The 27,171-nt window shown below is 47.6% G+C and overlaps 4 protein-coding genes and 1 long non-coding RNA gene across 7 annotated transcripts in view; 1 reads left to right on the top strand and 4 right to left on the bottom strand.

Moving 5' to 3' along the window:
- The window catches only part of amfra (autocrine motility factor receptor a), a 5,628-nt gene extending 2,918 nt beyond the window's left edge, over positions 1-2,710 (bottom strand). Inside the window, exons 1-9 of one of the 2 annotated variants that reach the window (XM_079346542.1) lie at positions 2,104-2,710; positions 1,660-1,752; positions 1,380-1,544; positions 1,115-1,267; positions 992-1,032; positions 790-922; positions 570-634; positions 326-436; positions 67-251 (exon numbers count right to left, since the gene is read on the bottom strand). In XM_079346542.1, coding sequence (XP_079202668.1) covers positions 67-251; positions 326-436; positions 570-634; positions 790-922; positions 992-1,032; positions 1,115-1,267; positions 1,380-1,544; positions 1,660-1,752; positions 2,104-2,334 — 1,177 coding nt within the window. In that variant the 5' untranslated portion in view covers positions 2,335-2,710. Of the gene's footprint in view, positions 1-66; positions 252-325; positions 437-569; positions 704-789; positions 923-991; positions 1,033-1,114; positions 1,268-1,379; positions 1,545-1,659; positions 1,753-2,103 lie in introns of both variants that reach the window. The other variant, XM_079346541.1, reaches the window with a different exon arrangement.
- A 151-nt stretch (positions 2,711-2,861) lies between these two features.
- Positions 2,862-4,876, top strand: pdcd2l (programmed cell death 2-like). Of its 2 annotated transcripts, XM_079346544.1 has the most exons (3): positions 2,881-2,912; positions 3,018-3,554; positions 3,879-4,876. In XM_079346544.1, exons 2-3 carry the CDS (start codon positions 3,092-3,094, stop codon positions 4,490-4,492), a joined length of 1,077 nt encoding a protein of 358 aa, XP_079202670.1. In that variant the 5' UTR covers positions 2,881-2,912; positions 3,018-3,091; the 3' UTR covers positions 4,493-4,876. The 2 variants fall into 2 exon arrangements, with proteins under 2 accessions (XP_079202671.1, XP_079202670.1); XM_079346545.1 differs by having other exon boundaries at positions 2,862-3,554; positions 3,882-4,876.
- A 774-nt stretch (positions 4,877-5,650) lies between these two features.
- Positions 5,651-19,601, bottom strand: nfatc3b (nuclear factor of activated T cells 3b). The gene is made up of 10 exons (XM_079345370.1): positions 19,185-19,601; positions 13,411-14,074; positions 12,569-12,967; positions 12,178-12,340; positions 10,146-10,345; positions 9,631-9,803; positions 8,909-9,049; positions 8,772-8,827; positions 7,929-8,667; positions 5,651-6,057 (listed from the first exon to the last, which is right to left on the bottom strand). The coding sequence occupies exons 1-10, from the start codon at positions 19,255-19,257 to the stop codon at positions 5,921-5,923; spliced, it is 2,745 nt and encodes a 914-aa protein (XP_079201496.1). The 5' UTR covers positions 19,258-19,601; the 3' UTR covers positions 5,651-5,920.
- A 544-nt stretch (positions 19,602-20,145) lies between these two features.
- Positions 20,146-25,839, bottom strand: dus2 (dihydrouridine synthase 2). Its single transcript, XM_079346543.1, has 16 exons — positions 25,745-25,839; positions 24,972-25,109; positions 24,849-24,894; positions 24,669-24,760; positions 24,545-24,588; positions 24,391-24,451; positions 24,082-24,129; positions 23,301-23,366; positions 23,121-23,191; positions 22,830-22,916; positions 22,581-22,749; positions 22,298-22,419; positions 22,070-22,210; positions 21,793-21,880; positions 21,364-21,437; positions 20,146-21,269 (listed from the first exon to the last, which is right to left on the bottom strand). Exons 2-16 carry the CDS (start codon positions 25,092-25,094, stop codon positions 21,002-21,004), a joined length of 1,500 nt encoding a protein of 499 aa, XP_079202669.1. The 5' UTR covers positions 25,095-25,109; positions 25,745-25,839; the 3' UTR covers positions 20,146-21,001.
- On the bottom strand, positions 23,719-24,075 carry LOC306825662. The gene is made up of 2 exons (XR_013779303.1): positions 23,893-24,075; positions 23,719-23,858 (listed from the first exon to the last, which is right to left on the bottom strand). It is a non-coding gene; the product is annotated as an uncharacterized lncRNA (long non-coding RNA).
- Positions 25,840-27,171: the final 1,332 nt, after the last annotated feature.

Below are 27,171 nucleotides of genomic sequence, written 5' to 3'. Positions count from 1 at the left end.
AACCCTGCACGCTTCAGCTCTTTATGGACGGACAGTTTGCTCTCTGTCCCTGCTTCTTTGTCTCACCGTCAAAGTGGAAGAAGTGGTTGAGCCGGTTGAGGTGCCGCAGAGCGTCGACGCCGGGGCCGGCGGCCATGTTTGCAGCAGCTGCCTCCCCGTTCTCTCGCTCTGTGCGTCCTTCAGCGATGTTCAGAGACATCCGACAGGTTGGACAAGACGTGTCCTGTTCCAGCCAGGAGCGCAGACACGAGCTGAGGACACAGAAAGACTCGGTGACTCTTCGAGTCCGTCCCTTCCTCACAGAATCACACACAGATAAACTCACCTGTGGAAAAGGTGACCACAGGGCAGCTTCCGGGCGGAGCTCATCACATCCCAGCAGATCGCACAGTCGTCGTTGTTGGCCGCCAGTTCATCCGCAGACGCCACAGAGAACCTGAGAGACGATAAAGCATCGGATCAACTCGCTCCGAGTCTTCTTCCTCACAGCAGGATGTTCGCAGTGACATTTAGAGCCGAACAGACAAACAGTAAGAAAGGGAGTGAGAGGACGCCGCGCTGATTCTGACCGGGTCTCCATGCTGCGCAGGACTCGCAGGTAGTTTCGGTGCCGGCGGATTCTCCTCTGAACCTCCTGAAGGAGGAAACGGAGCTGCATGAAGATCACCAGACTCGCCATGGAGAGCCAGATGTTACTGAAGAGCTGAGACGGACGAGACGAGGGGAAGGTTCAAACACAAACCTGCAGATCTGACTGTCATCATGTGACCTCTGCAATGTGAGACTGACCAGCATGTGGACGTGATGCAGCAAGTCCAGGCCTAAAAGCAGCAGCTCCATCAGCAGGTCGGTGTAGTAAGCGTACGAGGATTTATCGTCCCAGCCGCCATCTTGGTTCATGTCCCACAGGTGGATGGAGTACCTGCAGTCACAGACGTCAGAGAGCTTCTCCCCGGACGACGGAGCCGACGTGGAAGAAACGTTTACTCACCGAAACATGACGTGTGTGGTCGTGACGGTCACCAACATGCACTGAAACACAGGCAGCAGAAACAACACTCATCAGCCTGTCTGACAGCTTTTAGAGCACAGTGTGAGAGAGACGCCCTCCCACCTCGGCAGCCATGAAGGCGGCGGCGTGTCGGCCTTGACTGCGAGCCAGGCGGCTGCAAAGGGTCGCCAAACCTCCGCAGCAAGACAGCAGCAGCACGAGCAGCAGGATGAGGCGCGCGTGGCTGGACGGCGGGGTCGACGGGGAGAAGGACAGCTGCAGGGAAACACACACACACACACACACACACACAAGCACGACCTCTGTGACGACACGCTCGACCTCTGACGGATCCTTCAAGGACAATCTCAGTGATCACAAACGTTACATATTCAAAGCGGTCCTTGCAGAGCTGGACCAGGAGGTGAAGGAAGACCAGGCCGGCGAACCAGAGCCACCATATGACCACCTCGTCCACCGTGTGGACGTTCAGGACGCCGAACACGAAGACGAACTTGTAGAAGACGAAGTTCCAGAACGTGTCCTTCAAATGCTGCAGAGAGAGATTTAAGCTCTGAGGATTCATATTTACACATCTGTTCTTCAGTCTGTGATTATACTCAGTGAGTGTCAGCTAACGGGCGAGAAGCTGACGTACGAACACCGACCTGTTTCTCGCTGACACGGAGCGGCCCGAACACAACACACTGGATGAGTTTGGCGATCAGCAGCAGAACACAGCAGGCCGTGTTCACCATCACCTGCAAACAGGTGGTGATGGAGGAAAAGCTCCTGTGATGACACCTCTCAACAACTGAACACTGTGAAACCTGATTTATTAAAGGTCACTTGTGTGAATCCTCACGGGTCTGTGTACTGTACTGATGCATATAAAAAACAACAGCAACAACAACACGTGCATGAACCTGACAGGAATATAAACATCCAGCACTCACTAACAAAAGTCTGTGTGTGTTATAATCAATGAGCTGCCTAATGCTAAAATGTCAACAACATTTGATGCTAAACTAAATCTATCCATTATTGCTACCTGCAGGACTGAGAGAGGTGTGTGAGCCCACATCATGTCCCGGTCTGTGGCGAGTACTCACCCAGATAAAGAGCGTGTCAGTGAGCAGGAGCTGCAGGACTGGTCCGGACCCGGCGTCCCGGAGGTAGCGGCCGATCCTGGAGCTGCTGAGTGCCCGGTGTGTGAGGCTCTCCTCCGGGCTGGAGTCAGAGGAGCAGACGGTCAGGACGGACCCGACCAGCAGGGCAGCACTAAGCGCAGAGTACGACTGTAAAGTGGGCCAGGGGACCCGCTCCAGGAACCCAGCAGGCATGATGAAGAGTTAACCCGGGTTAATTTATAATGTAAACAACAACAACAACAGCGCGTTGTTTACACTGATTATTCTGCTTCGCTTTGCAGATATTATTATACAACTTATAAATACAGTCAAATAAAACGTGACTTTCTGTAACAGCTTCTATACAGAACATCCTTGTCTTGTATTATTTATCAAATCAGCTGTGGACCAAACTGTGACGTCAGCTGTCGGTTAACCGTTAATTAACGGTCTCGGTTAAGAAAACATTTTACGTTTAAATAAAAATAAAGAGTTCACTTTTGCAATCATTTATAAAACATTAATATCACGTTATAAAAATAAAAAAAAGATAAGTCCTTGTCGCTCCGCTTTCCTGTCAGTGAGACATCAGCGTCATTACGTAGGGAGAGAAACGTCACTTCTGGTTGATTTAGCGTTGATGTTTTTAAATTAGTTTAATTCACAGATGGATTTTTTTTAAAGAAAATCTTTCTTTTTTTTAAAAATATATACATATAGTTTATTCCGTTTAATATACTGAAGTAATTATATTGTTTTGCCCATATCTACGAAGCTCCTCCGGGGACAAGGCAGAAAAAAATAGACTAATTATTATTTAGTGACATTTTTATATCTGTATAATTCCATTACGTTACTGATAATACTGGTTTTTATGACTTTTATTTCTCTCCCAGGTGGCGGAAATGTTTTGATGACGGAACAGTGACGATAACGCGCACTTCCGGTCGGCGTTGTCAACATGTGAGAGATGGCTTCACGCGCTCAGGAGGCGACTCTGATCGGTGTGTGTGACGGACAGCTGGACTCGAAAAGGTACCAGTCCACACACCTGATTAACAAAGTCGGGGGTCTGCCGGACTGGTTACCGGGCCTCTCTCCCCAGTCTCCCCGCTGTGCTCGCTGCGGAGCTCCCTTAGGTCTTGTGGTGCAGGTGTACTGCCCCCTAGAGGCCTCCCCCTACCACAGAAACCTCCACCTGTTCGCCTGTCCAGGTGTGGAGTGCAGCGGCAGGGCGGACAGCTGGAGGGTCCTCCGCTCTCAGTGTCTGGAGGCATCGGAGACACCCAGCCGACCCGAGCCGGCTCAGGAGGCTCCTCTCGCGGCCACTGACTGGTGTGACACCGCTGATGACTGGGGGATGGAGGACGAAGAAGACTGGGGAGGTGTGAAGGAGGAGGTTCAAACGGAGGCAGCAGCTCCTGAGGCAGAGGGTATGATGGTTCCTACTCAAAATAACTAAACAAAGAAGGGGAAGTTTGGGGTCCAACCGAACCGAACCTGGGCCAAATATTTTCACATTTAGTGGTCCAAATGTTTAATGAAGCGATTTGTAAAAACAGCCTTTACCTGTCTATTATTTAAACCTGTTATTGAAAAAGAGAAAGCTCAAATTTCAAAATGCAGTCCCCCTCTAATAAAGAAAAAAAGGTTAAGAAGTATTTTATTTCAAATCCTGAGATTCTTCTGGGTCTTAACAGAATTTCATTTTTATCTGTTAGAAGATCTTTTCGATGTTTTGATTAAATTCTTCCCAGCAGCCGGTGAGACCGACGTCAGCTCCCAGCTCCAGGACCTCCGTTTGGGAGAGCGCCCGGAGAACGTTCCCGTCCTCCGCTCGTTCTTCATCAGCGTGGTGGACGAGTCGGATCTGTCTGGGGAGGAAGACGACCTGCGGCACGCTCAGCGGCTGCTGAAGGAGTACGAGAGGAGAGAAGGGGTGGCGGTGGGAGAGCTGGACGACGGCGAGGGCAGAGGAGGCGGCGGCGAGGAGAAGTACGAGAAAACGAAAGCTCGACACGGTGACGCCGTCTTCTCCAGGTTCATGAAGAAGATCTCGGCGTGTCCTCAGCAGATCCTGCGGTACTGTCGAGGAGGGGAACCGCTCTTCATCTCGGAGCCGCCGTCCAACATGGCTCAGGTGGCGTCGGCGTGCGGCTGCTGTGGAGGATCACGGACGTTTGAGCTGCAGCTGATGCCGGCTCTGGTCAGTCTGCTGCAGTGGGGGGAAGGCGGCGTGGAGGCGGAGCTAGAGTTTGGGACGGTGCTGGTTTACACCTGCACAAACAGCTGCTGGACGACAGGATCCAAATCAGCCGTGGAGGAGTTCTGCTTGGTTCAGACGGACCCGGACCAGCAGCTCTTTAAATAACTGTCATCAGATCTGACCTGGGATCAGGACTCACAGACCTGGTCAGGTCGTCATGGTTCAGGTGGGCGTGGTCTGTTTGGATCGCGGCCAGCAGGAAGTCTTTAATCACCTGTTTCAGGTCGTTTTTCTAAATTAAGACATTAAATTTACAACAACAGAAAATAAAGTTTGAATAAAACTCAGAGCTGATCCTCTTCAAACTCGTCGCTGCCTTATGATACATGTTGGACGGCTGTGGCTCAGCGGTCGGTCGTCTCTTCACCCTGAATCGCTCCCGTGGCGTCTGAAAGAACTCAACACGCTGGAGTTGATTGACAGCTGTGAGGAGTGAAGGTTGGATGTCTGGACTCCAGACGGGATTAATAAAAGTATTTTTACAACTCACACTTGTCATTGTTAAATCCATTTATAAAAACACCGAGCGTCTTCTGTTTTCTCGTCTTTTTTACTTCAACCTTTGAAACACGTCTAGAGATCAGCGTCTGAAGCGTCACACCACACGGTTAACACACACAAATGTAAACCGACAGAGAAAAACACTTAAAAAACGGAGGCTGAACAACTTGAGGTTTTTCTGGGCCAGATCCAAAAAGTATCAAAAATACATGACTTGATTAATTGGCCATAAATAATAGAATTATTTTTACATTTTCTGCGGCTTTAAACTCTGATGACGGGACTCATTGTGTTATATAAACTCCTCCATGTCTGTCCTCAAACCCCCCAGGGATGAGAAGAGTCCATCCTCTCCGTCTTCTGCCTGCTCAAACAGGCCGTTTGGAGATGTTCCCTTCATGACATCACAAAGGGCAGTAGCCCCTCCCCCAGGTGGGTGACACTCCCACAGCTAGGTGTTTGTTCTGCCCTCTGAGTCTGCCTTCTCACCGTAAACAATAGGACATGGAGCCAGAAAGCAGCGAGTACACCCGAGCCCTTCCAGAGAGGGGGCGTGGTCAGACACAGCTCATTTACATATTTAAAGCTACAGACACAGAAACAGCCTGTTCTGAGCAGGGCTGAAATAGAGGGGTTTATAGACATGATCAAATACAGGATCAGAGTGGATTTACAACAACACACTTCACACACATGATGAAGAGGAGCGAGGACACTGATTGAAGAAGAGGAGGAGGTCATGTGACCTTTAATGTCTTTTGATTGTTTTTTTTTACAGTTCCTCCATATTCAGTCATGAGACGCTGAGAATTCTTTGGTTCAGTCTTTAAAAACATCCCTGAGACTGGTGAGGAAACAGTCATAAGAAACCCTGATGGGACGAGCCGTCTGGACTCGTCGGAGGCTGCTGATTGGTTCTCAGGCACTTAAGGATGCGTTTGATGCGTTTTGTGCAAACGTGAGTGCTGGTTTGTGTCAGTCCAGACATCAAACAGCAGAAGAAGAGTCCACTTCCTGTGGGGAGCTGAGGGATCACTGAGGACCTCCACAGAAAGGTAAGGCCGCGTCGCTGGACTTGTGCTCCCAGTCGTACTGGTGGTACTGGTCAAACTGGTCGGGCTGCACACCGCTGCTCAGACTGCTGATGTCTCTGTCGATGATCTCGTTCACTGCAGCGGGAGAAAATAAATTAAACATTTCATCAGGTTGTGCTCGCAGCTCCCTCGACCGCCACAGGAGGGCGACACTGAACACGACAATAACTTCAACATCATGTGACAAACTTCTCTTTACTTCCTCCAACTTGTGATGATGCTTAAAGAATCCCCCTCAGACGGTTTGTGGGAGGGGCTAACAGATCACCTGACCACGAGGAGCTCGTACTTCGGTTCACGCCGTTCTCCGTCGAGGTGACACATTCTGTTATTGTTTCTATCATAAGCAAGAGGTTCATCGTCACGCCGCTCCGTCTAAACATAGCTCTGCTAAGAAACCCGACGCTCACCGAGCAACGAGCCGACACTCAACACGATACACACGTGTGTGTGTGTGTGTGTGTGTGTGTGTGTGTGTGTGGATCCAAATATACTGATTCCCTTTCTCGAACCAAAACAACTGGACTCTGAGTCTGGGAAGTCGAGTATTTTTAAATGTCTCTCGGGGGTTTAAATGTCAGAGGTGTGAGCCATGCTGTACATGAAGGCTAATAAGCCCGATCAAAGAGTGACCACGAAAAGTTCTTTAAAAGCCTTAAATGACCAGCAGGATGTTTTATTGGTGTGAGCAGAGTTAGAACACCAGGGGGCGCTCTGACTCCAGAGTTTACATCCCTCTGATCAGCTGCTGCATGCGTCCTATCAAAGTGAATCCAACATCAGAAGGGCTTCATTTCAATCTCATCTTTTTGTTTGTCAATACAAAACTGCTGAGTCATGAAAACATTCCCCCCGTACAGTGTGTGTGGATGGAGACATGAGCTAATCACACCTATTTGGTTTTTTGAAGCAGGCTGTAAACATGTTCATGTCTGCTGTAAAAACAGGCTGTTTGAATGGGTGTGTATGTGACTTCCTGTGCTGCTGCAGCCAGCCTCTAGTGGACACTCCAGGAACTGCAGCCAGCCTCTAGTGGACACTCCAGGTACTGCAGTCAGCCTCTAGTGGACACTCCAGGTACTGCAGGATGTTACACTTCCTCTGCAGCTTCATGTTTAAACCCCGGATGTTGCTGCCTCTCTGATATGAGACGATTCAGCCTGAAATGACTCGTCATCATGTAAACTGAATGTGTAGATGTCAACACGTCAGGACTGAGATGAATAAATCAAATAGAACAATAACTGATCGAACTGGACACGATGTCTGAAACCTGATCAAAGCGTTTTGACCTTCACGTCTACAAATCAATCAGCAGTAATCAGTAATAATCCTTTAACATGTTTTAATCCACCTGCAGGGTGAGGGGCCACCCCGTGTGAATGGGCCGACATTTCTGAGGTCAAAGTCGCACTGTTAGGCGAGGGGGGGGGGGCGGGGGGGGGGGGGCGGGGTCAGAGGCCTGACGACAGCTGCTGCTCGCCAGCTGAGGCACAGCAACAAATTTAACCTGCGTCTGCATCATTCAGAGCAACGGAGCTATTATTAACCCACATCAGAGGGTTCACACACACACACACACACACACACACACACACACACACACACACACACACACACACACACACACACACACACACACACACACACACACACACACACACACACACACACACACACACACACACACACACACACACACACACACACACACACACACACACACACACACACACACACCACAGGAGGCCAGCTGCACCGAGTCTGATCAAAGGCGTCACAACTGAATCCAGGCTCGTCTCCAGAGTGCCATGAACTAAGCTCCGCCCCCATCGCGTCTTTGGACACACACACACACACACACACACACACACACACACACACACACACACACACACACACACACACACACACACACACACACACACACACACACACACACTTACCATCATCCAGTGTGATCTCCTGGAGGCCCAAGGAGGCCAGGTTTGGCTGGTCTTCTGGTTCCTGCTTGATTCCCAGAGGCTCTCCTGGGACGGGGTGCAGAGAATCCTTCTGGGAACCTGCAGGGGCCACGTAGACTCTTCTGGAGCTGGTAGAGGACGACTGGTCCCTCGGTGGAGGGATGGTGAAGGTCTGAAGGGGCAACGCAGAGCCCTGAGGAGGCATTGTGGGGATTCGAAGAGGGACAGAGGAGGTCTGAGGGGGGGCCCTGAAGGTCTGAGGAGGTACAGCTGAAACCTGAGGAAGGATTGAGGAGGTTTTAGGGGAGAGGGGAGCGGTCTGAGGGGGGGCCCTGAAGGTCTGAGGGGGAACAAAGGTGTGATGGGGGACTGTGGAGGGCTGAGGAAACATTAAGGAGGCAGAGGGATGATTCTGTGAAGGAGGACCACAATGCACCGGGAGATCACGAGAATCATAATAAACCAGTTCTGGGACCCGATCACAGGAGGAGGGACAGAAGCCAGGTGCATTGTGGGAGATGCAGTCTGTTTCCCATCTCTCCTGTTTGACTGCAGCAGCAGCAGCAGCAGCAGCGGCGGCGAGGTGATGTTTGACTGCAGGCAGGAAGGTGAAGTTCTGCGTCAGACTTCTTCTTCTCTTCCCGTTAGAGACGTAGAACTGGACCTGGACTGGCTCCTTGGTCTTCTTATTGTACGGGGGGACCTCCACCACCACGCTGCACTGAGAAGACAAAAACACACAAGCATGTTCACACACACACTAAACTCCATGCTGCATGTGTGAACACAAACAGCTGCAGACGCATGAAAGACGTCAGTACTTACTCCTCTGCTCTTTTCCAGCACAACTCTGGCGTCCACTTCCCACAGCGACCTTCCATCTGACAAAAGGAAACAAGCTCACAGTTTGAATGTTGGCCGACATGAGGAGCTGTGACGTTTGACGTGGTGCTGGATCTCACCGGGAGCCTTCTCGGTGAAGATGAACCTGGACGACGTGGAGATGTTGGAGCCGACCACGAGCAGCTCGTCTCCTCCGTCCACGGAGCAGCAGCTGGGACTGAAGCTCTCCACGTGAGGAAGCTCCTGACCCGAGCGCTGGGCTGGAACACAACACACACACACACACACACACACACACACACACACACACGTCATCTTTAAACACATCTGTTACTGTGGCAGCGGAAACACACTTCACTGATTACCATCTGAGCCTGTCGACGCCTCACACCCTCCTCACTTCCTCTTCTGCTTTTCTCTCCGGGCCACAAATAAAATGTTTATCAGTAACAACGACACACTTCAGTCCTCAGCGTCATGATGTTAATCACAGACACAAGCAGAGTTCATGCTTCAACCTGAATCTGAAAAGTCACGTTTTTTTTCATTGATGTTTTTGGGGAGGGGGGAGGGGGGGGGGGGGGGGGGGGGGGATTTGTCTTCTCATAAAAAAAAATGGGAAAACTTGAACACTGAAAGAATTTTGGAACCAGCTGCACTCTTAAAAACAAGTCGGGCGACATATCAGGCGAGCAGGAAATATGTGTAACAGGTAAGTTCAGCACAAGGTGGCGAGGCCGAGCACAAATATAATCACATGAAACGCCGTCGATTTGAAAAAGTATCCAGACATCTTAAGTTTCAGCCCCCTCAGGAGTAAAATGAGAAACGGGCGACTCACAGCACTCCACAGGGACGGACGTGGCCTGCAGCCACAGCATGCGTCCGTCCGGCTGAGGGACGGCGACCCTGAACACCACTCGCACCCTCGTGTTCTTCCGCCCGATGTCCGTCTCTCCTTTCTTCAGCTCGATGTCGGCGTTCCGCAGCTTCAGGATGCCGGCGCAGTCGATGCTGTAAAGAATCATGACACATCGTTCATGTCGAGCTTCATCACAGCTGCAGAATGACGTTTTAAATGTTGAAATGTGAAGTCTGATTTAAACCTCGACGCAAACCGCAAGGACTGTGATTGGTCCGCTCAGAACGTCATTTCTGGCAGTTAGTTTTCCGGTCACAACGGAAATATTAAAAGGTTGTAAACGGCGAAAAATATCGACCTGTTGACGTTCGAAAGTAGCGAAAGTGCATCAAACATCAGGACCGGCCTCGATTTTGAACAAACAGAAGGAGATTTTGCTTCTGCACTCGTCCTTCATTGACTTCATCAATCTGACGTCTCACGTGGTTTTTTACCTGGCTGACATGTTGTTTTCCGGAAGCAGGGGGATCTCCAGGACTTTGGTGCAGCCCATGATTTTCTCCTGACAGCTGGTGGTGACCATCTTTCCCGTCACTCGGTGGACCTGGTAGAAGGAGTGAGGCCTCAGGTAGCGGTCGTCTGCCGTGCCGATGAACAACACCAGGCCGACCGGCTGCTCGTTGTATCCCGTCAGCTGGAGGTGAGAGGACATAAAGACACGGAACATCTCAGTCTGGGAGGAGGACACGTCTTCAGACTTCTGTCTCCATGGGGGGAGACATCCCACAGAGGGTGAGACAATTAAAGCCCCATGTAGGGAGGCTGCACGAGTCTGCAGCCAGCCTCTAGTGGACACTCCGGGAACTGCAGGATTTTACACTTCCTGGTTGTCTGCATCTGAACAAACCTACGTTTAGCAGGATTATTTATTTCACATCAGGACTGAACATCTGGAGGATTCTGAGAGTTTCACACACAGACTCGTCCTGCAGTGGAAGGCATCACCTCGTGTTTCCTGTGTCTCGCCGCAGGAAGCTGGTCTGACTTTAGCAGCAGCCTGAGAATGTGACACCCAGAATAGTCCGGCTGGTGTCCGTTACATACGAGGCCCTCCTCTCCTCTCTGATCCAGCCCAACACGAGCTCTACTCTGTCAGACATCATCTCTGTGTGCTGTTAGGACACATTATTAGGATCCATGAGAGAAAGAGGAATTTGTTCATTTCGGGTCGGTGCCATCTTTAGAATTCATGGTTTTGTCAGACCAGCTGTGATTGGACGAGAGGCGGGGGTACAACCTGTGCTGTTCACCTGTGACTCACAGACAAGCAGCCCCCTCACACTCTCACCTAACGAGCATGAGGCTGACACACACACACACACACACACTCACACACACACACACACACACACACACACACACACACACACAGTAACTGAGCCGCTTACTCAGGTGTAGTAACAGCAGCCAGAGAGAGAGCACCATGCACTGTTTATTAATAACACACACACACACACACACACACACACACACACTGTATGACTTTTAAAAAGTTGTTGGCACAGGCACACACTCAGCTTGCCTGCTGTTGCCATGGTGATTTTGAACGCTGCCTGTCACCTTTTTATTTTTATTTTTTTTAAGTTTAAGCAAAAATCAGTAAAAAAAAAAAAAAAAAGTCTTGAAATCGGGTAATGAGCTCGTGGCTCTGCTCTCGCAATGCGTGTGTGTGTGTGTGTGTGTGTGTGTGTGTGTGTGTGTGTGTGTGTGTGTGTGTGTGTGTGTGTGTGTGTGTGTGTGTGTGTGTGTGCAGTTGTCATCAAAAAAAAACAAACATGCCAGAAGCTGATTTGAGCGTTCGGGAGCAGCTGATTGGCCGGGGACAAGCGAGGCATAAATGAGGTGGAGACGAGGCGGCTTCACGTCCCTCCTTGTTTTTGGATCTCTCGTGTTTAAAGTTAGCTCACGGCGCCGTATCGTCAGTGCAGCTCGACTCACCGTGTGACTGAGATCAGACAAGCGACTCAGCTGCTGTAAAAACAGCTAAATAAAAGTGGAGTTGTGTTTTTGAGCCGCTACAGTCAGATTTTAAATATCACTTCAGTCAGCACACAGAGGAAGCTGTGATTCAGAGAGACAGAGAGACTGCTCTTCTTGTGTTCATCCGTGTTCACTCCTTTCCCAGAGTAACGTCCGAGGTAGTGTCATCATTTCAAAGTCAAGGTCAAAGTCAAGGTCATCTTTATGTGCTGGGCATACGAAAGATTTTAAGAATATATACACAAGTATAAAGGATGAAAAGAAATAACACAGATTTACAAAAAGATTCAGGATAATGTGCAAAGATGTGCATTTCAAAGCAGCAACGACCAATGAGCATGGAATTGTATTAACTGTAAATAAATACAAAGCGCTAACTTAGCGATTGAAATAATACATCAGCTATATAAATAAATAAATAAATATGTAAGTGTTTTGTATGTTTGTCATGTTGGAAGTCAAACAGGATGAGAAGTGAAGATCTACCTTGATAACAGGGTTCCCCGTGGTGGCGGCTTTAATGGAGCCTCTGCTGCCCTCCGTCTCGTAGTGCGCTCTGTGGTAGGACCGCGGCTGCACCTCCAGCTTCAGCTCGCACTGCTCAAACTGGCTGGGCAGAGGCCAGTCCAGAGGAGGGGGCGAAGAGGTCCTGCAGACACACAATGAGCAGACCACATGGATCTCTGATCAACGTCTTCACACTTGGAAAACTTTAAAAAACTCTTCTGCCTGCTCAAACAGGCTGTTTTTCCCTTCATGACATCACAAAGGGCTGTAGCCCCTCCCCCAGCTGGGAGCCTCTGAGTCTGGGTCCTGTCAGGATCTCAACGTCACCTCGACATGAAATGAAAGTGGAGTGAATGAAGACGGAGCCGACCTGAAGAGAGGAGGGTTTCCAGGTTTGGGTTTGTTCCAGCTGAAGTGGGACGGCACCTGGAGGAAGAGCTCAGCCAGGCTGTCCTGCTCACGCCCCTCCTCCCCGGGGGAATCCAGGAAGGACTCCAGCCCCAAGTCCCCCTGACTGCTGAGGAGGCCCAGCTGGCTCCCAGTCGTCTTCCTGGTCTTGGAGGGGACGTCTAGCTCTTGGTACCCGGTCATCAGCAGGGAGCCATGGGTGCCGCCGGGGCTACCAACCCAGCTGTCATCAGTGATGCTGCCCCGTGGCGAGGCACCTGGCGTGGGGCTTGGGGAGTGGTGTGGGGAGGGAGAGCGGGCGTTGGGGTCGGCGCTGGAGTGACGTCTCTTCCCACACGGGGAGGTCGGTCTGGAGGTGGGTCTGCAAGAAAAGTCCATTTAGGATCAGCCGGACTGTAAAGGTGTCAGGGAGAAGAACTACACTACCCACAATCCTAGAGTGTCACAGCGATGTCTCTGATTGGTGGAGCCCGCCGTTAGCATGGACACGCTTGCCATCCACCTGCACATTTTAGCTAGCACTGATGTAAACACACAAAATGCAATCTATAAAAACATCATTGTGGACAAACACTACGATAAGCTACATCAATGTTGGGTCTTGTTGAAAGTGCAATGGATTGTGGGATGCGTAGTTCCTTCACTACAGACATTATGAAGCCTCCTTCAGCGTTTACAGCCTCTGCTGCTGAACGAACAAAGACGTGTTCGTGTTTATTGGCTATTAAAACCTCCGTTCGAGGACCCTTCAGAAAAAGATGAACGCTTCCTGGCGAGTATTTCATCAAACGTGGCGCCGTGTACCTGGAGGTGGGGCGGCGGCTCAGCCAGCTCTCCTCGGTGACACTGGTGCGCGGGGAGTGACAGGGTGACTGACGGGGTGACTGATGAGGTGACAGCTGTGGACTGAAGGCTAGAGGATGCTGGTACTTCTGCTGCCACAGCTCCACCCCGAAGGCCCCGCCCCCACAGCCCGGGGACCCCATGGGGGACCCGACTGGAGATCCTAGAGCGAGGCGGGCGGCGTCCCTCAGCTCTCCTTCCACGTCGTCGTAAACATGGGAGAAGGACTCACAGGAGGAGAGGTCGGACATCCAGCTCCTGGAGGACAGGCTGCTGCAGGGACTTGGGCACAGGGCCTGGTCTCTGTAGCAGGGGTCAAGGGGCAGGTAGAGCTGGCCCCTGGACCAGGACGCCTCAGAGTAACCCCCCTCTGCTCCACCCACCGCCAAACCTTCCTGACTACCACCCGGCTCCACATGGTTGTTCGGGGCTATGGAGGTGATCTGGATACTGGGGCAGTCGAAGGCTCTGGGATTCACCTGGGCCCCGTACTGGACCCCCTGTGGCTGGTAGCCCACATGCTGGTAGTCGTCTGAGGAGGGGCGACTGTGCAGCTCCTGCAGGACGGGCTGTCCGGTCAGAGCCAGGGTGGAGGTGTGAGGTGTCCTCAGGTTGAGATCTGGACCTATGAGGTGACGGACATGTAAATCAGGTGAGTCATTATTTGAATTGCAAACAACTTTTATCTTTTTTCAGCAGCTGCAGCGGACTGATCATATTCATCATCAGCAGAACATTCATTGTTCAGGTCGACCTTTAAAGCAGCAGTCTGTAGCTCCGCCCCCTAGTGTTTAAAATGAGTACTGCATTCTAAACTCTAATCATCACAGAGAGCTGTCTCCCCCCCCTCCTCTCACACAGGTCAGCATGTAGAGACACTGTAGCTTCAGTGTTTAGCCAGCTCAGCATGTGGTGGACACTGTAGCTTCAGTGTTTAGCCAGCTCTGCATGTGGTGGACACTGTAGCTTCAGTGTTTAGCCAGCTCTGCATGTAGAGACACTGTAGCTTCAGTGTTTAGCCAGCTCTGCATGTGGTGGACACTGTAGCTTCAGTGTTTAGCCAGCTCTGCATGGGTCTGTAAAGCTTTCTGCGTTCTAACCTCTCTCCATGTTTCATCTCCAACATTGATCCTAGTTTGAGCAGCTTTCTGCTGCTGGAGCTTATTAGAAACATGCAGAGGCTTTTTAGCTCGGGTACAATCACTTCTATCTGAAGCAGTTCCACTGCCCGCTTCCATCGCTGCAACACCTGTTCACCTGATAACTGCTCTCATATCTGGCAAACCCAGGGGCGTCCAAAACAGCCTTCAAAGCCCCGCCTACCTTCTCTGGTCCAATCAGATCCAGAGCATTCAGGAGCAGAATCTAAAGTTAGAAGGAGGACATACTGGCTGCTGCATTGTTGTCAGAGAAGCTTCAACACAGCAGGTTTCCTTCATGATCACAGAGGAAGAGAGCAGCTCTCTGATTGGCTGACTGATCACAGAGGAAGAGAGCAGCTCTCTGATTGGCTGATTGATCACAGAGGAAGAGAGAGTCAGCAGCTCAGTCTACTCTGATTGGTCAGTTAAAGACTAAAAAAGTCTTCCTTATCTTTGGCGAGAGTTTGGTCACGTAGAGGTGATATTACTGGTCTTCCTGCTTCCTTGATAAATCATGAATTATTTATGCACACAGAGAACATAATGTGACGTGTCAGACTGTCAACAGGTCTTATTGAGGTTCATCAAAATGTTTCACACTTTTACAGACTACGTGTTTTTTAAACCATGTCAACTCTCTGACAGAATATCCTCCAAACAGACGGGAGCTAAACCAGCTGAAACTGGGCGCCGCTCGGAGTCTTCATGTCGTCTTGATAGAGGATCAGGTGACCCCGAGTTCATACACTGAACTAACTGTAGTGACAAATTATTTTCAACCGTTCAGTTCATTCACACACTCACACACACACACACACACACACACAGAGCCGACCACAACACTACTAATAACACCCGTCTTGCTCGCTCTCACACACCTCGCACACGCCACATGCAAACGAGGCGTGAAAGCTGCTCCAGTGATGGCTGCTTCTTTACCAACAATAACCTTCAGTGTGCTGCAGATGAATGATGAACGACACCTGACGCCACGTTTGCCTGCACCCCCCCCCCCCCATCCCCCACCGAGAAGGGGGGGGATGCCCGCCACCAGCTGGGCGCCACAGAGCGTTTAGAAAACAAGGAAGTAAAACCTGCTGGCAGAGTTTTTGTCTGGTGCTGCAGGGAGTTCAACTACAGACAATCTGTAATTATATTCTTTAAACGTTCTCCTACAGAGCTGCTGTTTGTAACCAACATGGACATTTGCTGCGTTTGTTTATTTTATTCTTTGTTTGTTTATTTCTTTTCTGTTCTTTCTAGTTTAATTGTTTTATCTTTTCAAAAGCTGCCTGTGAACAAGTGTTGCAAAAAAAACACTCAAATCAATGAATCTGGTTTGTCCGGTGTTTGTCCACATCAAGCAAACCTGAAAGAATAATAATATAAAATAATAATAATAATAATGATAATGATAATGATAATAATAATATAAAATAATAATAATAATATAAAATAATAATAATAACGATAATAATAATAATAAAAAATAATAATAATAATAAAAATAATAATAATGATAATAACAACAACAACAACAACAACAACAACAATAATAATAATAATAATAAAAATAAAAATAATAATAATAATAATAAAAATAATAATAATAATAATGATAATAATAATAAAAATAATAATAGTAGTGTCAGCTGGATGAGGACATGGTCCCTGTGTTGATGCTCCGGGGGGAGAATCTGTTTGAATCCCTCGCTCCTTTAAAACAGGATGAAAAGAGACCATGTGGGTCGGTACTGAACCGTGAGCTGACTGTATAGATCCTGTTCCTGTCACGTGCCAAACTTCAGCTCGAGGCTCCATCAAACTGACTTCACGTCTTCGTCCAACCTCTAGAGAGAAACGTTGAAGCTCAAAAACACAGAAGAGCGCTTCACGGCATGTGGAAGAGGAAGACGGGATAATCCAATTCTCCCAAACGACACAATCCTCTGAGGAACAATTTGCTGTAACTGAATCAGCGTAGAGCTAAAAGGATTAATCAATTAACTGATTCTTCACTCTGCACAAAATCAAGACACAAATATCTTTATTTCGACCCGGAGTAAAAAAAACAGACTGAAAGCTGAGCGTCAGTGTCGGCTCATTTGATCTCAGACAGAAAGCTTCTCTCTCTCTCCTGACGGACGGCCGATCGGAGACAGATATCGATAGATCCTCACATCGGTCGAGCTCTCGTCCTGAGTGGACGATTAAAAAGCAGAACAGAAAGGTCAGCGAGGGCAGACGCTTCGTTACTGAATTCTTTTAAGGTGACCTCCTCGATTCTTTGGTTTTCCCGCTCGACCCTTTTAAAACATCGAAACACGCCGATGTCTTTAAACGTCGTGTTCGATTGGAGCGACTGAAACGAGGAGAAGAAGGTCATAAAGCGAGGTCACGTTCAGCACACACACTCAACGCTGTGAGGCGACCGCCCTGCAGCACCCTGCAGCCACTCTGCCTGCAACTGTCTGAAGTTGGTCTGGTAGCTGCAGAGGTGCTAGGTTGCTTCCTGAGCCCTGCCGATGTACCCTTGAGCAAGGCAGCGAAACCCAGAACAGCTCAAGCGCTCATTCATGCACAGCCCTGACGTCTCTCCATTAGTGCATGACCACAGGATCCTGTTTGAGCACACAGCCCACTGTGTGTGTGTGTGTGTGTGTGTGTGTGTGTGTGTGTGTGTAGAGCAGGTCTTTGACTAATGTGAAATAAATAAAATGTTGCTCTGAGATCTTTAAAACCAACATTTAGATGGTTTTAATGTTTACAAAGATGAGCATTAGCTGATCTAAAATGATTTCTGCAACTAGTTTAGCCTGCTGATGAATCTAATAAAAGTGCAGCTAACTAATCAAACATGATCATGGACACGTTAAAGACTCTCTGCAGCCTCCAGTGGTTTCAAAATAAGACTGATTAAGTCACTTCTTCACCTCTTTATCAACATTTTAATATTCGCCTAAATATGTCAACAAACAGCTGTTAGTGTCAAAACACCGACATAATACAGGCATCACTTCTGGTTAGAATTTTCAAAATAAAACCCCCAGTTGATTTAACCCTGTAGCCAATATCACAGTTCTCATCTTTACAGACACGTCCACATTAAGGAGATTTTTTTTTACGTTAAACATGTAAATGAAATATTAAAAAATCATTCAAAATACATCAATAAAATAAAGTTAAATAACAGGATTAACATTTGAAATAGTTTGAATCCGAGTCTGAAAACACAAAAAAAGCAAAAAGCCTTTTATACATTCTTGACTTATTCTGTTTTATTTCTCTTTAAATCTTATTTTTGAGTTGTTGACACTTTCCATTAAGCATAGAGATTGTGTGAAGCACTTTTAAATATTGTTAAGTATGATGCAGTATGAATAACATCCTCAAATGTGAATATTTACTCATGCATGCATTTTTATTTTAATATTAAAAAGATTATCTTTCTATTTTTCTTTGAATATTTACTTTTAGAAGACGAACATAAACTTGATATAAACATTACATTGAACTTGCTACTCAAAGTCTGTATCCTATCCAACACTTAATGCTAATCTGCCCCTCAATAGTTGGGTACTTAACGATAATTACCCAAATCACTCCTGGTTTCACCATATTGTCTAGGACACTTAATGCAAATCACTGCTCCTTTAAGTTGGTGAGCCAATTTACATTCCTGCATTGACTGTTTAACGACTGTACTCACACCTCTGGCATAAGCTCAAACACCTCTGTACATGCACATGTAACTAGTTTCTAAAGGTCAGCACCTTGTTTCTAAGGCTCTTTAACTGTTTACAGGTCTCTTTTAACCAACACATGTTTTTCTCTCCTCACAGGTTATGTACATTATGCTATATTAGTTTTAAGTCTAACTGCTAATGCTAAACTGCACAGGTTTAACATATAATTATGTTTATTCTTAGTCACATAGGGGCTGCTAAATCTTGTTTGGGGGATTTGGATACAGAGGGGAGGGGGGACAGCGGGGGTGTATTGTAACAAATGTCTTGTGTCCTGCCTGTCTGTATACTGCTACTGAATGCCTTGAATTTCCCTCGGGATCAATAAAGTATCTATCTATCTATCTATCTATCTATAAACATGAAGTGATGTCAGAGTGAGGGCGCTGCACACAGCGAGCACTGCTGGGCTGGGCTTTGTTGCTCAAGGGCGCCTCAGCAGTGCTCAGGAAGTGGACTAGCACCTCTCCATTTACCTATTTCCCGACTTGGTCCGCAAGGGGACTTGGACCCTCGACCCCCCAGTTCCCAACCCAAGTCCCTACAGATGGAATTAAGAAACTATTTATAAAAGTAAGTATTTATGTTTATTTTTATTTATTTTAGTTTTATTTAAAAGGCACAATATGGATCTAATATTATGTATTAATGATATAAAATCCTAATAATAATGTTAAATAAATTTTAATGTACTTTACTATGAATCTAATCTGGCATTTCCTTTCACCGTTAGATTCGTATTTTATTGTGAAGTCAGCAGCGCTAACATCCGGTGACACCACGTAGATGCTGCTAGCTTGCTTAAGTTGACAAATTGCAAACTAACGTCGTCAAAACGACACGTTACCTGCAGGCGGTCTGCCGTCCTCCTCGAAGATGAGTCTGAAGTCCAGCTCCTCGGCGCAGTTTAACGTGGACATCGAACCGGAGTGTCCGTTAAACCCGTTAAAAACGAACCCAACCGTCTGTCTCTAAAGCGGACCCGACTCACATCCGCCTGAAAGCAGAACTCTTGTTGAAACTGGAGCGCGAGCGACACGTCGACCGACTACTTTCCAAGTTCACAACCCGCGTGCACACGGTCAAAAAATACGCCTCCGTGCCCCGTGGCGTGACCGTAAAACTCCCATTACCGTAAGAAGTTGTTGTTTTCGGTGTTTGTGTCCCGCGAGTTTTAACTCTACCTCCAGGTTGATCCTCGTGCTGCGTTCACGGTCTCCACTTTAAGTCCGCGATCCTGACTGACAGCGAAGTCAGGACAACGCAAAACCCCGTTTCATCACTTTTTATTTTTAATATACACACAGCCACAGAATATGAAATACGGAAGCATGTTTCAGAGCCTCTTGTCATTTTTAAATGTGTGTCCAAGTGTGACAGTAATTTAATCTTACATCTTGTCAACCAGGAAGTCATTTTTGTTGATAATCAGACTAAGACTTAAATTCTTTTATAAAAAGTCCGTAACAGCCAGCTCACGTGGATATGAAAACTCATAACTGATTGATATTATTTGTTCCTGTTCACTCTGAAGCAGTCTGTGTAAATCAAACGGTTCGTAACGCTCACGTCTCCAATTGTCCCTGAACGTACCATTAGCAGGCTCGGTGATGACGTCAGTGCCTGGGTGTGAACTTCTCAGGTTCAAATCAAAATGATAAATTAAACGTCCTCTTATTTTATTATTTTTAAATATCTCCACCAGGCTAAATTAATACAAAAAACACCATTAAAATTCTCAACAACCGATTATTCTCGACATTTAATTTCACAACTTGGATAGAAGTAGAGAAGAAAACATTTCCCACTGTGTCTGCTTTTTATTCTGAGGACAATAAAAATACAGTCAGGCGTTTGTCTCAAAACAGAAACTAAAAGATGCAAATCGGAAGGCAAATGAGTTTAACGTCCAGCCCGAAAAAGCAGAGGACAATAAAACGTGTTTTTATCTGTAAGGCACAGGTTTCAATCAGACTGTAAATATGAACGGACAAAGCCTGAATGTCGTCCCCCGTGTGTCCCTGCAGGGGGCGCAGGAGTCCCATGAATAGCGGTCAAGCTAACGACAGGCTGAGAGCTGAGGCGGGTTTTAAGCCCACCTGTCAAACAGCTCAGCTACACGCCTTATTGTGAATGGGTGTGTATGTGACTTCCTGTGTTTCTGCAGCCAGCCTCTAGTGGACACTACAGGAACTGCAGGATGTTACACGTCCTGCATCGACTTCATATACCACCACAGGAGGTTCATGCTTGGTTTAAATGAACATCTGCCCCCTGCTGGCTGCAAACTCACTGCTCAAACTTTTCAGTAAACGGGGAAATAAAAATAAAAAAACGTTTCATATTGATGTTAAATCTGGACTGGTTTGTTTACTTCTCAGTTCCCAGTTTGAACATGTGATAACCGTTCTCACTGAAGGGACAGGTGAAAAATAAAATATTGTGTGGAGCAGCTGTGGTTTGTGTTTGAGGACAGAACTGTAACTCAGAGGTCGCTCTCCAGGACGGGAGTGGCGATGAGGTTCATGCTGCGGACAAATTAAAAATCACCCGTGAGGGCGGCGTCTTTGAACTCCTCGATTCGTTCCTCTGCTTCACACAAACGACCATCGTTTGTTCAGACGTTTAAACCTGAAAGAAAAGTTTTACACCGTCTGACAAACTCTACGCTCGTTCTGGAGGCGTGTCGGCGTCGCGACTGTCCCCGTTAGCCACCACGGCGGTCTTTGTATCGTCTGTTTCCTGTTGGATATCGACTACATGTCGTTTCTTGGTCCCCTCTTCTTCTTCTGTGGTGCCGTTCGGTTTCCCGTCCCTCTTCCTCTTGCAGACCAGACCGGAGTCCTCCTCGCCGATACGACCCTCGGGCACGCCGAGAATCCGCAGGCAGACGATGGCGGCGGCTTGCTCAGCGAATTTCTTTGACTTCTCCCTGGAAACGTTGACACGATTAGATATTCTCTCTTTTTTTTTTTTTTTTATAACATGTCGTCGATCTGTTATCTGTGAATGATGCGTTTACTGACCACAGTGACGATCTGTATTTCTCGCCTGCGACGGTGACGGTGGACTGAAAGGATCGATCCTGAGAGCGCTGCGCCTGAAAACACAACAGAACAAATCGTGTTCACACGTTTGATGTAGTAACCACGGCAACACAACCGTGTGTTTGATGTAGTAACCACGGCAACACAACCGTACGTTTGATGTAGTAACCACGGCAACACAACCGTACGTTTGATGTAGTAACCACGGCAACACAACCGTACGTTTGATGTAACCACAGCAACACAACCGTACGTTTGATGTAGTAACCACGGCAACACAACCGTACGTTTGATGTAGTAACCACGGCAACACAACCGTGTGTTTGATGTAGTAACCACGGCAACACAACCAGACGTTGGTGAAGTTGTAACTTTGCACTTTGCAAAGACTTCAGTAACTCAGCTCACCGTCTCGTACAGCGGCTGCTCCAGCTTCTCCTGGCGGCTCCACTCCAGCAGGAACATCTTCGGAGTGATGTGAGGCGGATACTCCCTCCTACAACATCAAAGAAATCATTCAACTTCTAAAAACCGAGTTTATCCTCCGAGGGTTTCATATTCACTGTGTCGACCTTCTGTGTGACAGCGGTTAACCAGAACACTCCTACTTTATTTCAAAATAAAAGCAGGGTTGAATTCATTTGTTTACAATGAGATTTGTATTTGTTGAGTTGTGAGGACTGACCGCTCAAACTTCACCGCCATGGTGGTGACGTCTCCGTCCATCACGGGTCGGTCCGGCTGGCTGTCGCTCTGCAGCGCGTCCCTCCTGCTCTGCTGCTCCTTCTGGACCTGCAGGTAGAAGTCCTGCAGCCCGTACGCCTCGCTGTGACATCACAACACATCGCATTACATCACCAGAAACCAGACCGCTGGCATCGGACCCAACACAGTCCAGAATGAAGTCCAGTACCTGATCTCTGCTGTGGTCTGGGCCGCCTGCAGCTGTTTGCCCAGAGGAGACTCCACCTTGTCCCGGAGCATCTGACACAGGCAGTACTTGGAGTTGAAGGCGTTGTTGTCGTACCGGATCGCCTGAGAGACGCGACACGAGCGCCCAATCAAAGAAGGGACGTTTGATTAGAGAGAGACAGGAAGTGCGGCGCTACGGCGAGGACGCACGTCACCGCTCGGCCATCCGGCGCCACGACTGAAGATGTCTTCATATCATTCTGCGACTGTGCACACACACTCACATATTTCAGATAGTCCTCCATGACGGTCTCCAAAGGGAGCGGCCCCTGGTTGGCGAACACGGACGCGTTCCACATGGCGGCGCGTGCCAACATGACCGAGGACGCTCCCGTCGCCTTCCTGAACTCCTGGATGTCGGCGTTTGTTTTCACCATGTCCAGAGAGCCTCCGCTGCAGGACAGACGGACACAGTGAGTCTCAGAGAGAGCGGACACGTCGCGGAGGAGCCGCACGCCGTGTGTGAGTCTTACTTGGCGATGACGGGGATGGAGACGGCCCGGGCGACCGCCTGGATGTGGTCACAGTGAAGCGGGTGTCTGGGACGCTCCTCCTTTAACCTGAACAACAACACGCACATGTTGCAGGTAAACAAAGGAAACACTTTCAGCTCACTTCCTGTTTCGAGGTTGGCTGGCTGGTAGTGGGTGGAGCTTATTAATTAACCCTGTAGCAGCCACACTGTACATCGCCAGCCAGCCCGTGAGAGAACGGGCAGCTCCGAGACGCCACGTACGGCGGGACGAGTCCGTGCAGCCGTTTACCTGCCGTGAACGGCGACCGCAGCGACGCCCGTCTTCTCGATCCTCCGGACCAGACTGACCGTCTCCTCCACCTGGAACCAGAACCACACAGAGACCCATCAAGCAGACGGATACTCGTCCAGTCGATGTACTCGACTCCCCAGACGGCGGGGAATCAGGTGAGATTCGTTCACATCTTACCGAAGGCAGGATTCTGATTTTACACGTGACGGGAATGGAAACACCTGTGACGAGCTTCTTCAGGATCTACGAGGAGACAAAAAGTCCTTTTTAATCTTTCAGCATCCACCTGATGACATCACACGCTGACCTTTGTTACCGTTAACCTGATGACATCACACGCTGACCTTTGTTACCGTTCACCTGATGACATCACACACTGACCTTTGTTACCGTTCACCTGATGACATCACACACTGACCTTTGACGACACTTTAGGATCCCTAACCACTTCCTGTTTCTGTCCTAACCTTCCATCTACCTGATGGGCCTTACTGTATTTCAAAATAAAAGCACACAGCAAGTAAAGTACTCTCATCTTAAGAAAGTACAAACATTTCAAAATAAAAGCCTAATTCTTTTGATTTTTAAAATGCAAAATAACAGAATGTCAGACATAATCCTCAACCCTAATCCAAAAAAGTGATTTTTAATTTGACAGCCTTAATTATTAGTTTGTGTTTTTCATGGTACTGCTGCAGGGCAGCTCTGGAGAAGAGAGCCCGGTCTCTGTGGGTCCTCCTGCTAAAACAGAGGATCAATAAACACAAACATAAAACATCCTTCTGCTGCTGGAAAATATTCAGACCAGATCCTGGAGGTATTTTATTTTGGTGGGAAATATCTAAATGCGTCCATTCAAGTAGATTTGGGATGCATGCATTTCAATTTTTCGGCAACTTCGTTCTTCACTTTTGGTATTTTAATGACATTTCACATACTAGGAATTCTCAGTACTCACCGCTTCGATTTTATCAGGATCCGACAGAAGAGCAGCTCCCATCCCGCCCTGCAAGAGGTGAAAGGTCATCCAGGGTTGCTGCACATCCCCCCCCATTGTATTATTTTTTTTTTTATGTCTTCCAACTTGAATTTCCCGCTTCTTCATCTCACAATCAAAAATGAAAAAGTTTCATAACGCCGACTAAACAGTGTAAATATGACAAAGGACTTTCAGCCCTCTCACAGGATAAAATAAAAGTCATCCGAAGGTCACAAATCAGAGGCGGCGGCGCTGCAGCAGCAGGTCGGTCCCTGACAGGAGACTCACCTTGGTGGAGTATTCTTTCGGACAGCCCATGTTCACATCGATGGCGGCCACATCCTTCTCCCTGAGCGACAACAACAACGAGTACAGGAATGAAACGTTAAAGAGAGTTGAATGCAGCGAGAGTCACAAGCAGGTTTCACGACATAAAACTCACACAAGCCGGGCGACGAGCAGCGCTCGGTCTGGATCAGCAGTGCCCTGAAAGTACAAAGAGAAAAATGTTCATACGAGGAACACACATACACACTTCTGTCAGCTCTGGATGTTTCCTGTCTCACCATCTGGAAGACAACTCGGTCCTTCTCCCTGTCACAGGTCCTGAACATCACTCGATCATCAGGGGCCACGAAATCCACCGTCTGCAGCACCTCTGGCAAATAAACAGAATATGAAAGTGTAAAGGGGGGGGGGGGGAAATCGGCCAAGCTGGAGGAGGCGATGAAGTGAGAGATTCTTACGGTTCTCCACCCTCTGACACTGAGCCATCTTTATGTCAATCAACTCCTGAAAGAGACGGAGAAAGAGTCAATCAACATTTGGCATGCACACACTAATACCACATGACTTCCTCCACCCCGTACCTCGCAGTAAACCACGTCAGCTCCATAGTCCAGAGCCAGCAGCCTCATGGGCAGAGTCCCGACCCGGACCATCGGAGCCAGGGCGGTGATGTTGCAGAAGCTCAGCCGGCCTGCTGTCATCATGTCTGCTCAGACCTCCTGACAACAACAGAGCATGTACTTCTGTTAGCATCTCGTCACACATTTACAACTGCTGTGGCTTTAGTGAAGCGTTCAGTCACGAGAGCATCACGCGAAACTCCATTCACAAATCAGCTGTTTTAATGCAGCCAGAGTGCACACTTCAAATATAAAAAAACTAATAAATGTAAAATTAAAACCTGGATTTGTACATGTTTTTTACAGCCGTGTAAACACTCAGAACATCCCCCCTCACTTTAAACTAATATTAAAAGCTTTAATTACAGTTTTCATGTCCAAAAACTCCTACAGGTCGTCAAGTAAGCCTCAAGGCGGGAGGAGCTCCAAATAAATGGATTATAATTAAATGTAATCGTATTTAACGAGTTTAAAGTTAGCCGAAATGTCAACAGGACTATAAAGTTATATAAACAATGTGACAATTATCCTCTGTCTGGTTTCTTCGCTGACCGAAAAGCCAACAAAGTAGAAACAACGATTTATCGCACAGGTTTCGCAGAGCTGCCCGAGCAGAAGCTATGCTATGCTAACATGTTAGCTTTGCGCTGTTTTAAGATGACGTCAGCCAAAGAAGTAATCAATATGAGACAATACATCTTTTTGTGGAATGTTGATGCTTCATAAGAACTCACCGGCATGTATGATGTCTAATGATGACGACAGCAACGGTAACGTGCGGTGGTCACGTGTCTGGGAGAGAGAAGAAGAAGCGTGCTGTTTAAACTTCCTGTTTGGACGAATACGTCATCATCGCGTCATAGAGCGTTACAATCTTAAAATGTGCAGTCATCACTGACTTGTTGATCACTCTATAATATTAACTTCGTTTTTAGTTCCGTTCGGGACATTTTTTTATTCTTTAACGAAAGTTTTTTTGGGCTCCAAATCGTCCTTACTGTTTTTTGTTGTTAAATTTAACAGACTTTATAAATACCTGGCCCTGATAAAGGTAAAACTAAAAAATAATAACAATAATTTAAAAAAAAAGAACCCGCCCCTTTCTACCTGTCTGAGCTGCTCCACCTGCAGACTCCCACCCCCTCTCAGGTCTTCTGATCTCCTTCCCTCCCCCTACGACCTTCAACCTTATGCGCTATAAAAGTCTAATAATTTTTTTAAGTACATTTATAGAGTTTTTAAATTTTTGTTGAATTTAATGGCGATAAATTCTTTAAAAAAAAGTATTTTTCAGTAAAAATGTTACCTTTTTATTTAAAGGTCATATTCTGTAAACTCCTCTCCACCATGTTCCTCTAACTCTGACATGTGTCTCTAATACTCAAACAGGCCGTTTGGAGATTTTCCCTTCATGACATCACAAAGGGCAGTAGCCCCTCCCCCAGGTGGGTGACACTCCCACAGCTAGGTGTTTGTTCTGCCCCCTGAGTCTGCCTTCTCACCGTAAACAATAGGACATGGAGCCAGAAAGCAGCGAGTACACCCGAGCCCTTCCAGAGAGGGGGCGTGGTCAGACACAGCTCATTTACATATTTAAAGATACAGACACAGAAACAGCCTGTTCTGAGCAGGGCTGAAATAGAGGGTGAACAGGGGTTGAAGAGGATTATCTTAACTGGTTGAAGAAGAGGAGAATATGTGACCTTTAAATATTAAGATTCAGACTGAAACGTAATATAAAGAACAATAAACAGCAGGGTGCAGAAAAAAAGACAGAGGCTGAGTCCTGGTCCAATTTATTCTGGATGTATGCATGTATGTCTGTACAAGCATTTTATTTTATACAATAATTTTAAACAATACAGGCAGTTCAAACAGTCGTGTATTATGTAGTGACTGAACAGGTATAGGCAGAAGCAAACTGCTTATAAACGCCTATCCTACAGTCAACAAATTAAGCTACCAGCTTTATTATGCTACTAAAGTTATTTACTCATTTGTACAACAAACAAAAAGTGCTTTAATGTTAACAGTGGCGATTCTAGAGTCTGTTGGAGCCCGAGAACATTTTTTATTGGGGGCCCCTCCGACGCGCATTCATCCCCATCATGGCTGCCAGCGTCTGAACAGTGTCTGTGAACGTTACATTTCATGTAATCAT

This window comes from Symphodus melops, assembly GCF_947650265.1.
Source record: "Symphodus melops genome assembly, chromosome: 6".
Lineage (NCBI taxonomy): Eukaryota > Metazoa > Chordata > Actinopteri > Labriformes > Labridae > Symphodus > Symphodus melops.
Note: the sequence above shows the minus strand (reverse complement) of the source record. Positions and strands in the feature narration are given on the sequence as shown.